The 13,274-nt window shown below is 43.5% G+C and overlaps 1 protein-coding gene across 6 annotated transcripts in view; it reads left to right on the forward strand.

Annotated features, from left to right (window-relative positions):
• Nucleotides 1-359: 359 nt before the first annotated feature.
• AAK1 (AP2 associated kinase 1) overlaps nucleotides 360-13,274 on the forward strand; it is a 161,467-nt gene continuing 148,552 nt past the window's right edge. For all 6 annotated transcript variants that reach the window (XM_081068799.1, XM_081068798.1, XM_081068800.1 and 3 more), the window contains exons 1-2: nucleotides 360-565; nucleotides 867-1,255. In XM_081068799.1, coding sequence (XP_080924925.1) covers nucleotides 1,093-1,255 — 163 coding nt within the window. In that variant the 5' untranslated portion in view covers nucleotides 360-565; nucleotides 867-1,092. The remainder of the gene's footprint in view (nucleotides 566-866; nucleotides 1,256-13,274) is intronic.

The raw sequence follows: 13,274 nt of genomic DNA on the forward strand, positions 1-13,274 counted from the left end.
TTCTTTACCGGATGTGTTTAAATAACCGAATCCTCACAAATGCACCACCCCACTAACAACCTTCGAGGCCGAAGAGGCCACTGCCATCGCCTCCGCCTCGCTGGGGCATCCTGGGAGTTGTAGTTCCCCACTGGGCAGCGCCGAACTACCTTTTCCATGGTGCCCTGCGGGTCGGGCGATTTCAACGTTCTTTTCTAAAACTGTCTCTGCACTGACACCCCCTTTTCCCGGTCCCCTTCTCTCCGACGACCCCTTCCCGTGTGTCGCGACAAGGCGGCGGGCCGCAGGAGGGCCCCAGCCGTCGCCGCACCGCCCCTAGAGGCACTTCCGGCGGCGGTTCACTTCCTGGTTGGGTGGATGGAGCCGGGCGGGAGCGCGCGCGGGGGAGGGGCGGCGGGTCAGTCTCCGCCGGGCGCTCCGGGGATCAGCTGGCGGGCGGGCGGGTGCCGATCGCGGCCCCGGCTCTCGCTGCAGCGCCGCCTCATCTCCGTGTCGCAGGCCGGCCCGGCGGCCGTGACAATGTTGCGGGGCTGGTAGCTGGGCGCCGGCCGCCGAGCCATCGCAAGTGGGTGCTACCGGGATGCTGCCTCGCGGGGCGGCAGGGAGACCAGGGAAGAGGGGGCGGCAGTGCTCGGCTGGGTCGGCATTGCCCAAGGCGGCCCGAATCCCTCCTTTTTCTGAGCCCCGGGCACGGGATCCTGGGTTTTGGGGTCGGGGACGTGTTTTCAGCTCCAAGAATTTTTCTCGTTAAGGAAATGCATGGAGCGTTTCCCCAGGATGATGGCTTTTGCTTCCTCTAGGACTCAGCAGTTGAATTTTCAAGTGTGTTACTGATTCATCCTCTCTCTCTCCCTCTGTCATCACAGGTTTAAACTTACACGAATCGCTCTCTGGAGGAGGAGGGGACCGCTGCGCGATTGACACGCAGATTGCTGTAGGCATCCTCCCTCAGCCCCCACCCCCACGGCCGGATTCGGGTGGCTCCTTTCCGAGCTGAAATCCGAGAAGAAATCCTTGGATCTCTTGTTTTCTTTTAAAAAAAAAAAATCTAGACGCTGTCGGTATTTTGCTTTACTGCTTCCTATTCGCAAGATGAAGAAGTTTTTCGACTCCCGGCGAGAGCAGGGCGGCTCTGGCCTGGGCTCCGGCTCCAGCGGAGGAGGGGGCAGCACCTCGGGCCTGGGCAGTGGCTACATCGGAAGGGTCTTTGGCATTGGGCGACAGCAGGTCACTGTGGACGAGGTGTTGGCGGAAGGTACGGTAGGACTCTTGCAGTGCGCCCTAAATGGAACTGTTGGGCTGATGCAGCAAGATTCTGGTTTCTGGTTGTTGAACGTATGAATGGGTTTTGACCAGTTGACCCTCCCTTCCCTCTTTCCTTGCCCGGTGAATCACTGCCCTTGAGAAATTTAAACCAGACGTGAAAGTGACAGGGTTTATGGGGTGGGGGAAGGTTGCCCCAAATTGTTTACCTCAATGGCTTTTTATGTTTTAAAAAACATTGACAAGCCGAATCTTGTGTGCCTCCCTGAATTACGAGGAGCAGATGAGAAAACCTATATGTGAAAGTGCAGAGCTTCACATCAAAGGTAGGGTAGTGGGCTTGTCATCCTAAAACTTGAAATAATTGATGTGAGGGCTGAAGAGAGGAGGGTTTCTCCTTCTCTTTCTCCTACCCAACTTTCCCACTGCCAAGAGCAGGCATTGGAAGGAAGACAGGATTTTCAGAAAATGGGAATGTTTTTTCTAAGAGCCATGGCTCTTGGATTTGACTGGGTTTGTTTCCTGACCCAGCTGTAATCAGGTCCCCAGGATGTAGCTAAGATAACAGAAATTACATGAAATGAATGTGGTTATTTTGAAATCAGTCTAGTAGGCCCCTCTTCCTCCTGTTTTAGTCACCCCTCCTCACCCCCGCCCTCCCCAGGAAGAATTACTTGAGAGTGGCATCATGATTTTTGCTTTTCTTCTGGTGGAGAAGGTGTTATTTAGATCTGCTCTGTAAATTTCATATCTATATCTAAATCTATATCTTTATTCCCCAGGCTTTCTGGAAATCTTCGCATGTCTCTTCGTAACCTTAACCTCGACCTTCATAATTATGCCAGACTCATACTTTTCACAGCCCATTGCCTGCCTAGTGTGCTTTTATTTTTAATAAAAGCAGCAATTTTCTTGGCATGAAGCTATTCAAACTAATTGGATGGGGCCAGCCTGCTGTAGGTTGTGTTATCAGCCGAGAGGGGATGGGGGAAGGGGGAGGCCTCTATTACTGCAATATGGTGGTGGTGGTGGGGGAAGAGTTTATTAGCTGGGGAAGGAGCCTTTTTGCAAGCTAAGGTTGAAACAAGATTTTTTCAACCTGGGCCTGGGAAATGCCTGTCATAGTGAGTCTTGCAGGCAGATCAGTTGGGAAGAGGAAAAAGCTGTGTTTGGCTCTCAGCTTGTCTAAACAGTGGATTCAGCTGGGCCCAGTTTTCTGGGGTTAGGGTTAAAGCCTCTACTTTAAAAACACTGTTTTTAAAAAGGTCTCACGATGCCTTTGTGAAATTGTTGCTCTTTTCTATCCTCAGTACTGCTCTAGCTAGACTTAATGTGGGGCCTGAGTCACTGTCCCTTTGGATCTTTCCTCGTGGGCTTTGGTGCAGGATGGGAGATGCTTCTGTGCCTGCTGCCAGATCTGCACCCTTGAGTCTGATGTGTCTGTTTCATCCCTGTGCCAAAACCCTTGACTGCAGTGGGATGGAGACATGAAGGAGTGTGTGTGAGAGAAATCATGAGGAATGCTGGGGGCACAGAGCTCTTTCCTTCTCTCTTCATGGCCTCTGCTGACCTTAGAGCCCAAGAGCATTTTGTTCAGCTAGGATATTCTCTCATTGTAGATGGTACTACCCTAAGCAGTGCCTGTCCTCAGAGTCTGAGTGATGGGAAAGAGAAAAGGCAAAGTTGGTCTTTGTTATTTAGGTTGCCCTCCTTTTCCCCAGAATTCATCCCTGAGAACTGTACATCATGCGCTATATTTTTAGAGGATGTAGGGCTTGCAGCTCTGCATTCCTTCATTCGTACATTGGACAGACAGTTATGGCGTGTCTGTGATGAGCCAGGCACTGCACTAGGCTCTGGGAATGTGATACAAGACTAGAAGCTGGAGTTTACAAACTAGTTTGAGAGATGGAAAATAGCCACTTAGGATAGAGTGATATGTGCCATCTTGGAGATACATTTAGGGTGGCCCCCAATTTTCGAGAGCCAAGAATTGCTTTGTGCCGGAAGTGACTGACTGAAGAATGGATGGGAGTTATCCACCAGGTGTGATGACGTCATGGAGAAAGACTCAGTAATCAGACAGTCTCATGGAAAGCTGGGGATGGCAATGTTGCCCTCTTTATGTTCTCTGACTAGAATTGAGTTTGAATTTGTGGCTATTAGAAGTCTGTGGCTATGTAGGAGCCAGTGTACCAAGTATTTATGTAGCAGGAAGTGACAATTTGACTTCTTCATTCCCAATTTAGTTGCCTTTTATTTCTTTCTCTTGCCTGATTGCTCTGGCTGGCCTTCCAAATACTGTGTTGAATAACGGTGGTGAGAGCAGGCATCCTTGTTTGTTTCTGATCTAAGAAGAAAGGCTTTCAGTTTTTTACCATTAAGTATATTAGCTGAGGGTTTTAAACACAGACTCTTATTACCACCAAATCCCACTGATCATCCCTTTTTCCCTAACGTGGGATTTGTCTATGCATTATAGTGCGGAATGGTATGAATCTCAAGGAGGAGGTGCTGGGGTAAGATAGGAGAATGCTGGACTGCCAGCTCTCCATCTGCAGCGTCAGTCCTGCTCGCCTAGTTTCACTAACTACCGTGTTTCCCCGAAAATAAGACCTAGCCGGACAATCAGCTCTAATGTGTCTTTTGGAGCAAAAATTAATATGAGATTTGGTCTTATATTATTATACTATGTAAAGACCCGGTCCTATTTTATTATATTTTATTATTATTTTATTATAATAAAATAAGACCGGGTCTTATATTAATGTTTGCTCCAAAAGACGCATTAGAGCTGATTGTCCGGCTAGGTCTTATTTTCGGGGAAACACGGTAGTTTAGCAGGGATTTGTTTGCTGGAAGTGAGGAGCATAAGTCATGAGTTCAGAGGGATGTGGCTACATCTAGGCTCGGTACAGGGGAGGATATTTTCTCTCTAGCTTTCTCAGCAAGATGCCACAATGAGATGCTAGATCATGTCTGATGTAATGGGCATGTAATGTCAAGGAATGATTTGATTTAAGCTTCCAGAATGAGCTCAATGGGAAAATTGGAGCAATGCTTAAAGAAGGACTGAAGCTATGCTTTTACCATACCTCCTTAGCTACATGAGGCCTTACATCTAACCTTTAAACAATAAATAAATGTTTGTTGAATACCTGCCGTGTAGAAGACAACATTCCAGAACTGCTTAAGTTCTATGTAAGGTGGACCAGGTGGCCCTTCTGAACAATTTCTCACCTACAGTAAAGGAATCCAGGTCTAGAGGTAATGAAAGCTAAGTCTCCAAATCAGTAAACTTTAACAATTTCTCCTACCTACTACCTAGGTAGCAAGACTTAAAAATGTGTGTGAAACCACCTAAAAACACACACACACACACACACACACACACACACAATATACATATGTGACATATAATTCTAACGTGTTGGTGGTACCAGTATGACCGATATGATGCATGCATGTATTCATTTAGTGTAAGTTTGCTGGTACCTTCTTTGTGGCAGGCACTGTATTAAGGTTCCAAAGCTACCAGATGGATGGGACTTAGGTCTTGCTCTTATGGAGCTCATAGACCAACAAATGACCCAAAGATAAGTGTCCATCACTTAGCATGACGTTTGGTGGATAAAAGATGGTGGTCAAATTATGTTAAGAGATGGTGAAGAGAAAGGGCCTGGGGGTGAGGGTTTGCAGATGAAGTGTGCTTTGAACAGGAATGGAAATTGCCCAGCAGATGTTCCAGATGAGGGTTACCCAAGGTCTTCTAAACAGAGAGAATAGCAAAAGCACAGAGTGGTGAAAAAGAATGAGTTCCGAGAATACTGAGTAGTTCAGTGTTATTTTGGTTAGTACAAGTTTCCCTTCCGGAATCAAGGAAAGACGGACACGGACGTGGAATGGTAGAAGGAAATTCTTTTACAATTTGCTCCCTGGCTCTGCTTGCTGCTTGTTTTGTTCAGTGGCCCTGGGCCATCTGAGTAACTATTGAATAGGTATCCACTATGTACTGCTCCCCTCTGGGCCTCACCTCTTTGTGGGGCAAGGGAGTGGCTAGTGTCTGGGGAAGGAGTGGTCCTGAAGGTTCAAAGAGAAGCAAGAAGCTTGAAGCAGAAGGAGGTGGAGCAGTGAGATGACCAGTGTTACAGAAAGGAGTCCGGGAAGAAATGAGAATATTTGATCAGAGCAGAAGGTATGTTGGAGAAAAAAGAAAAGGAAAAAAGATTATGGAGAGCTTTAGTGCCAGGCAGAGAGGTTAGTTATAAGCACCTGAGGTCTTCTCTTGACGCAAACACCAATTTGATCCCTGCCACTTCAGATGTCTTTGCCTGCTGCGAAGTCTGGTTTTTTTAGTGGCAACTGCAGATTTTCAGGGGGTGGTTTGTGAATGGTGTCTTCTTCCTGGCTTCGGGCATGATGACGGTTATAGCTTTGCTAAATATAGCCAAATCTAGAATTCAGAAACGAAATCCAATTGCATGGTCAGAGCCTTTCCTTTAGTCTTTCTAAGTCATGCTCATTTGATAAGAGAAGAGAAACAGTTTTACATGGGCTTTGAGTGGGAGGGTATGGGGCAGTCGTACACTTGTACCTCAGTAGCATAAACTGCATGTAGAGTACGCAGGAAAAGCTTGATAAATATTAATAAAGTGCACATGAAAAGATATTACTGCATCAGAGCAGTCATTTTAACTTCCAGTATTTGAAAGTTGACACTTCAGAAAGGGGACTAACACCATCTATCTTCATCTTGTACTCTTCAAAGAATATGTGCTTTTGGAGCCTGTCCCTGCTTAAGGAATAATAGACATCTGCATCTGAAAGAGCCAAACAATAATAATAATAGAATGGTATTGTCTGCTGCAGTAGCATCTAACACTTTGAAGTGGCTAAGAGTAGCCTTCAGTCTGCTTTTCTGGAGCCATCTTTTGGTGCAGTGGAAGGAGCCCTGTAGTATAATAAATTGGGAGATCAAGGTTTGTTGGTTCATTCATTGCCATATTCAGTAATTGTTATTGAGCGCTCACTATGTGCTGGGCATCATGCAGTGATAAGACATGGCTCTGCCTTGAGCTCACGGTTATAGAACTTGAGACACATGAGCAAATAGCTCTAAGGATGTGAAAGGGCTAGACGAACAGACATGAGGAAGCAGTTAATTTTACAGAGTGAGGAGTAATTAGGGAAAGCTAAAGAAAGGTGATATTTGAGGGATGTCTTCAAAAATAAGAACTTATTAGATGGTCAAGGTCGAGAGAACATTCTTGGCAGAGAGAATAAAATAAAAATTCTTTGGACGTAGTAGCCACATTTCAGTTGCTTAACAGCCACATGTGGCTAGTGCCTAGTTTTGGACAGCATAGATAGAGAATAATTCATCATCACAGGAAGTTGTGTTGGGCAATAGATGGTTTGAGCAATAGTCTCTAAACTTTTGGATAGAATAGCACTATCAATTAGAAGACATGCAGTCCCTTCATACGTGTATGCTTATTTATTTATAAGTTATATCTATGTCCTGTCATTAGCTGTGTCTGCTATTGAAAGCACAATATATACTTAAAATGTAGGTCATCATTTATGGTAGTGGATACAAATCTGTATTTTAAATAATCTCGCTAAGGTTTTGGTGAACTTCTTGTCATATCTTATTAGATTGTGATTGTTTCTACATTGTATTAATAATATGACTGATGAAGAATGTACCAGTAATAGAAATGAGGCACTGCCATTCTCTTGTTCATTTATGCTTGTGTTATCCTTAATCTAAGATTTCATTGCAGGAATATTTTTATAAACCCCTTGTTTGTTTTATGAGGGTTAATTAATTTAAAACAAATGTAATTAGTTAATCCACTTAAGCCAGCCCATGAACTGCAGTACATCTCAGCCTGGGCTATGGAGCTTCCATTCTTTCCTCAGGATTCCATCATATTTGTATGAGACACGTGATTGACATAAGGACTGAATGGGAGCACTAGTGTTGTGCCATATATTAAATATTAATAAAGATAAAATATTTTTTAAGATAAAAATTAATATAGAGAGTCTCATTTTCTTTCTATATCCAAGGAGATTGTTTTGTGTACTTCTGTTTGGAGATCACTGGTCTAGAGCAGTGGTTCTCAGCCTGCGGTGGTTATCCCCAGGTGACATTTAGTAATGTCTGGAGACATTTTTGATTGTCACAAGGAGGGGGTAATACTGACATCTAGTTGGTATAGGCCAAGGATACTGCTGAGTGTCCCTGTGCAAAGAAGCATCCAGCCTAAAATATCAGAAGTGCCAAGGTGGCACAACATGATGGGTTGGCCAATGTGGAGAGAGAGAGAGGAGTTAGGGATGTCTCAGAAGGGTCTAATTTGTCGTGTGACTTCAGGCAAATTACTTAATTTTTAAGTTAATTTTCTCAGACTCAATGAGCCAGCCATCTTTCTTAACGTGTTGTGGTTAAAAGTCTTTATATTGGGCCGGCCAGGTGGCTCAGGTGGTTGGAGTGCCAGCTCCTACCACCAAGGTGGCCGGTTCGATTCCCACATGGGTCAGTGAGCCTATGTTCTACATTGTTCTACAGCTAAGATTGTGAACAATGGCTCTCCCTGGAGCTGGGCTGCTGTGAGCAGCCGGAGGTTGGCGTGAGTGGCCGGCAGCCGGTGAGAGCTGCTGTGAGCTGCCATGAGTGGCTGACCAACGACCAGCGACCAACTGCCCCAGCCGGGGGTATTATAGGGGTATACCCATAATACCATAATGGGTATTATGGCCCATGCTCATAATCCCAGCATGGGCCAGGGCGCTGTGTCCTACACAACTAGACTGAGAAACAACAGCTTGAACCGGAGTGGGGGAATCTTTACATCATTTTCTGTATGACATAGCTACTTCCAGAAGTAAACCAGTAAACCAAAGGAGGTAGAATGGCATGCCTTTGTCTTTGCGGGCTCTGGCTGAGGGGAGTTATAACAATAACTGATTATTGATACGTATTATGAGCTTTACCACTAACTGATACGGATTATGAGCTTTAAAAAATTCTCCCCATATTCCCATAGCTAAGCAATCCCAAAATGTCACAGAAGCATTTTCTGACTTGAATTGCTCATAGGGAGGTTCAGTGGGCAAGGTTATTAAAGAGCAGAATGTTATGAGAGAAGATACTGATAATCCTTTGTGCAGGGAAGAATTTTCAGGAAGAGTCTAACACTTGCAGTTAGGGGTCTCGGGTTCAAGTTCTTTCACTTCTACTAGTCAGTATGGCTTTGGGAAAGTCATTTAACCAATGCGAGCCACTGCTTCTTCATCCCTTCCTACCTCGGCAGGGATGTTGTGACCATGAGAGGATGGAGGTAGAATGCGGAGTGCGACAGAGACAGCTTGACCTGCTAGCCAGGGGTGGCACGGTGTCTTGAGCAGCTAGGATATTCTCAGTCTGAGATGCCATGGCAAATAGAGAAGTAATAGAAGACATGGCTTCTGCCTCCTCGTTGACAGGATATGACCGACGTACAATAAAACAGTGCACCCCACACAGTAATAGCTATTGAAATGGTGGGGTGTATGGTGTAGTCTCAAATTATGGAGGAGCTGAAGGGAAGGAGAACAGTGAGGACGGAAATGATTAGGAAAGATTTTGTGAAGATGGATTGTTCTTAACAATCAATCTTAAGACTCCTAAAAGTCTTTTCTCCAGAACCCCTTCTTCGAGGAACTGTGTTTTAGGGAACTTATCTAGTTCAGCACGTTTGCATATGTTATATTTTTAGTAAAGTTGAAGTAAGTATTGCAACATTGTTGGTCTCTTTTGAGGAACAAAATTGCCTACATCGATACATCATACATTCTGTGTTTATACCCAAAGCAAAAAAGTCTTTTCATTCTGTGTGATTTTTGAATCGCTCAGGAATAATGAATATTAGCACATTATGGCAACACTGGCTGCAGCATTTTGTGCCTCCTTTCTCCCTCCATTATCTTTATTATGATTAGTCTGTTATCTTTATTATTATTTAGCTTATTATGTATACTTGCAACAACCTCAGTTCTTCTACTCAGTAACAGACAATTGTTAGAGGGTGAGTTTCTCACATTGGAACAGTTGAAAGAGTAAAAATCTGGAGTTTCATTTGATGTCTGCTGTGAGTGAATCAGATTGAGCTGGTCAGTTTTCTCCTTGGGCTCTGAGTTAACCTTGGCAGACGATGGATGGCAATGCCAATTGAAGCTTTGTTATTTATGACTTCTGAAAAGCCGAGGAAATTGGATGAAAGAGTTTATGGCATCCCTATATTATTATAATAGAAGGCCAAGCATAGCATTAATGTTAGATTATCATTTGTAATTACAAGGATCTTAAATAATAATGTCTTTCATCTAGGACATGAATCTTGGAAAAAGTATATAATGCCATTCAGTTTGTTTGTTGCCTACTTTTAAGGATATTTATAGCTATTGTGCTGGGTCCTTTAGTATGAAAGAAAGATCATTGTCCCTCTGGTTCTAAGCATATAAATTGGAGAACAAAATGGAGACTTTATTACCCTTTGGAGGCAGGAAGAAAGAAGAGGGCTCAGGCCTCATCAGGTGGCCCTTCCTGGAGGATTGGGGCCTGCGCTGCATTTACAGAGGTGGCAGGACTCCCGCTAGTACCTTGACTCATCATTTTCCTTGGTGAGTGAATCTTGTCGGGTCAGGAAGTTCGGATTATTTTACAGCTTTGTTAGACTTGTTTCATTTTCCCTGAAGGTAGTCTTTCTAGTCCTTAGACCTTTGTCCTCCACTATTTTTAGAAGCCTGGGAGTCTTGGTGGTGGGGGTGTGGACAGTGTTGGAAGAAATAATTCCACCTGGTCTTTTGGATATGGAAAAAATCTTGGTTTGACCAGAAGGTGTAACTCAGTAATGATTGGGGGGAAACCTGATATTCAGTGCTGTCTGTCTTTCCCTGTCCCCCTGGAATAAGTACACTATGGTGGTCTCCTTAGGAGACGACTTTCAAGGTGAGCATCGTGTGGGATGATTTAAAAGCATGGGAATTGGAGGGAGGCAGCCCTCGGCTTATATCCTGGATCTGTCCGTGTGATGTTGGGCAACTTGCTAAGATCCAGGCTTCTCATTTACAAAGTGCAGCTAATACTGTGGGTGGTTGTAAGAATTAGATGAACTAACGTAACTCTTAACATTTGGGTACATGAATTTTGTTGTTATCAGGTAATATTTGTTTTGCTGTGCATATAAATTAATGGAGCTAGAGTGTTGGTGATCTCTAGAGATAGATATATAGCTATACAGATACAGCTACATATCGGAGTATCCAAAGTCCCGGATAAGGAATAAGGAGAAGAGAGAGAATCTCAGATAGATAGTGTGCTATTTCCGTGTTTCCCCGAAAATAAGACCTAGCCGGACAATCAGCTCTAATGCGTCTTTTGGAGCAAAAACATATTAATTGTTGCTCCAAAAGACGCATTAGAGCTGATTGTCCGGCTAGGTCTTATTTTTGGGGAAATACGGTAGTATGATGGGCCCTTCTGCCCTTGAGGAACTCCTGACACCAGCTGCCTATCCAACTTTCAAACTCCTGTGCTCTCACACAGATCTTCTGTTTCATTCAGGCCTGTGCCCTCATCTCCCGTGTACCACAAATTTAGTTCTTTCCACTGCTTTGCTCCATGCCTGGGATATCCTCCTCTTCCTCACTCACCCTCTTCATCCCACCTGGCCTTTGTCCTGCCTAAGCTCAGCACTCACCACACCTCCCCATGTCATCGTCCCTCTGTCCTCTGGATGCCTGTGGCTCTTGCTGGCTGTGCTGACTCTGGGCCCATAATCTCAATGTTTATTTATCTACTTCATTTGTGTCTCCTGGGCAGGGTGTAAACCTTAGGTTTATTTTGTATCCAATTCAGCACTCTTAAATTTGAACAGTGCAACAGTGGGTACTGGAGAATAAATTAACTGAATGAATAATACAGTAAATCAGTACTAATTCACATTCACTGAACAGGCACTAGAGACCAGACAGATCTGAGATATACAGACCTCTCATCCCTATTCCAATAATATAGTAGATTTATGTTTGGGACCTTTATTACAATGATAAGAACTATTGCATCTTCTAAGCTTTTGGTAAAGTTGAAAAAACTCAAAGCAAAGTAAAACACCTTCCAGAAAACCATGTAAATCTGTCTTTATTGATTGGATTCAATTATGGGTATCTAATATTGTCAATCTCAAAAGTAGAGATATAAGGTATAAGTACTTTAACTATATAAAGAAACTCTAAAACTATTTAAATGCTGTATTGTGAAGACGAAGAAGGTCGGTCCCCTTTATCCTCATCTACTTAAAGGGGATCAAATATATGGTGATGGAAAGAACTGACTCTGGGTGGTGAACACACAATGTGACATATTGATGTATTATGGAATTCTACACCTGAAACCTATGTAACTTTACTAACAATTGTCACCCCAATGAACTTTAATTTTAAAAAAAGATCGCTTCCCCTATAAAATCTTAAAAAAAAAAAAAAGATGGAGATTAGGTCAAGTATGAAAAACTCATATTTTCTAGCTTGTGGTGGTTGTTGGCCCACAGTAAATTAGGACAGTGATTCTCAACCTATATTTGGAATAGTGAGTGTGGGGGCAGAGGACAGATAGATAGGAGGGGAATGTATAATTTGAAAAAGCACAGGCTGACCCCAGGTCCAGCCAGGAAAGGAGGGAACCTCAAAGAGGATGGGAGTTGTATTCCCTCTTAAGAGGCATATATTGTAGATTTAGGGGATTGGGGTAGAGAGAGCACATGATACTTCTATATTTATCAAGGAGGATATGGTTTTTAAAAGGTTGATAAAAAAAAAAAGGTTGATAAATATGGCACTTGCAGCTCAATTATAAATGGAGTCTAGAGAGGTGGTGTCTGAAATTGATCACTGTGTGTAGCTCTTAGACTGTAGGGAGACACCAGTTTCTCCCCGTTCTTGCCACTTTCAAAGAGAAGTAAAAAGAGGAATCATCAGTAAATCGTGCCTGGCGGTTTGCCCTGGGAGCTCCATGACCTTGTTGAAAGGTCACTTCTCAGTGGCACCCTGACCAGTGGTGTTATTTCACTTGGAAAAAGTTACTCTTAGGTAATACAGACTTTCCTAGAAGGTGAAGTATTTCTCTTTTTAAAATCATAGTTTTAGAATATTAACATATTAATAACAAAATGGGTTAGGTACCTGTGTACCCACTCAGCAGTTTTGGAGTGAGTTTAAGGTAATATGATGGAATAATGTCCAAGTCTATATATTTACTTAATGGTTCTAGGGTTAGCTCATAGAATGTGAACAAACTATAATATATGAGGAAAGGGAAGTAGATCATCATTTCTTCCGTGTATCTTCTCAATGATCTGGATACATCACTTCCCTTCTCTCAGGATGTTTTTCCTTAAAGAAGGAGATCACTGGGTATCTTGAAGATCTCTTTTAGCTCAGGCATGGTTTTTAAGTTGTGTAGTTTCTATTGAGACCATTTGGGAGGGAGATTGGGACGGGGTTGATTAGGTTGAAGTGTTAGACTTGTGTAGCTGAAAGGACAAGCTCTCCACCATTCCTGAAGTGGATTGTTAACCTTGGCCTGTGTATGAGCCATACTGGGAGGTGTCATTGTTAGTGGAGATGGAAGATTCCATTCCTTTTCTTCTCACTTTCTTCAATATCTTTCTCTTAAACTAGAAAAGCTACTGTTAATAATTAGATGTTGGAGGTGAGAGGAAGCTAGGATGAATCTTGGGCCTCTGGCTTCAGTGACTGGGTAGACAGTGGTGTCAATAAAAAGAAGAAAGAACAATGTATGAGGGAAAGAGAATGACTTCTGTTTGGGACTTTTTAGCATGAAGCACCGATAGAAATCCAGTGTGGATACAGGACACTGGTGGATAAGACTGGCCGGATTTTAGAGAAAAGTTTCTTGGGAGTTGTCTTATAACCTCATGATATTAATGAAAACTGAAATGGAA

This window comes from Rhinolophus hipposideros, assembly GCF_964194185.1.
Source record: "Rhinolophus hipposideros genome assembly, chromosome: 12".
NCBI lineage: Eukaryota > Metazoa > Chordata > Mammalia > Chiroptera > Rhinolophidae > Rhinolophus > Rhinolophus hipposideros.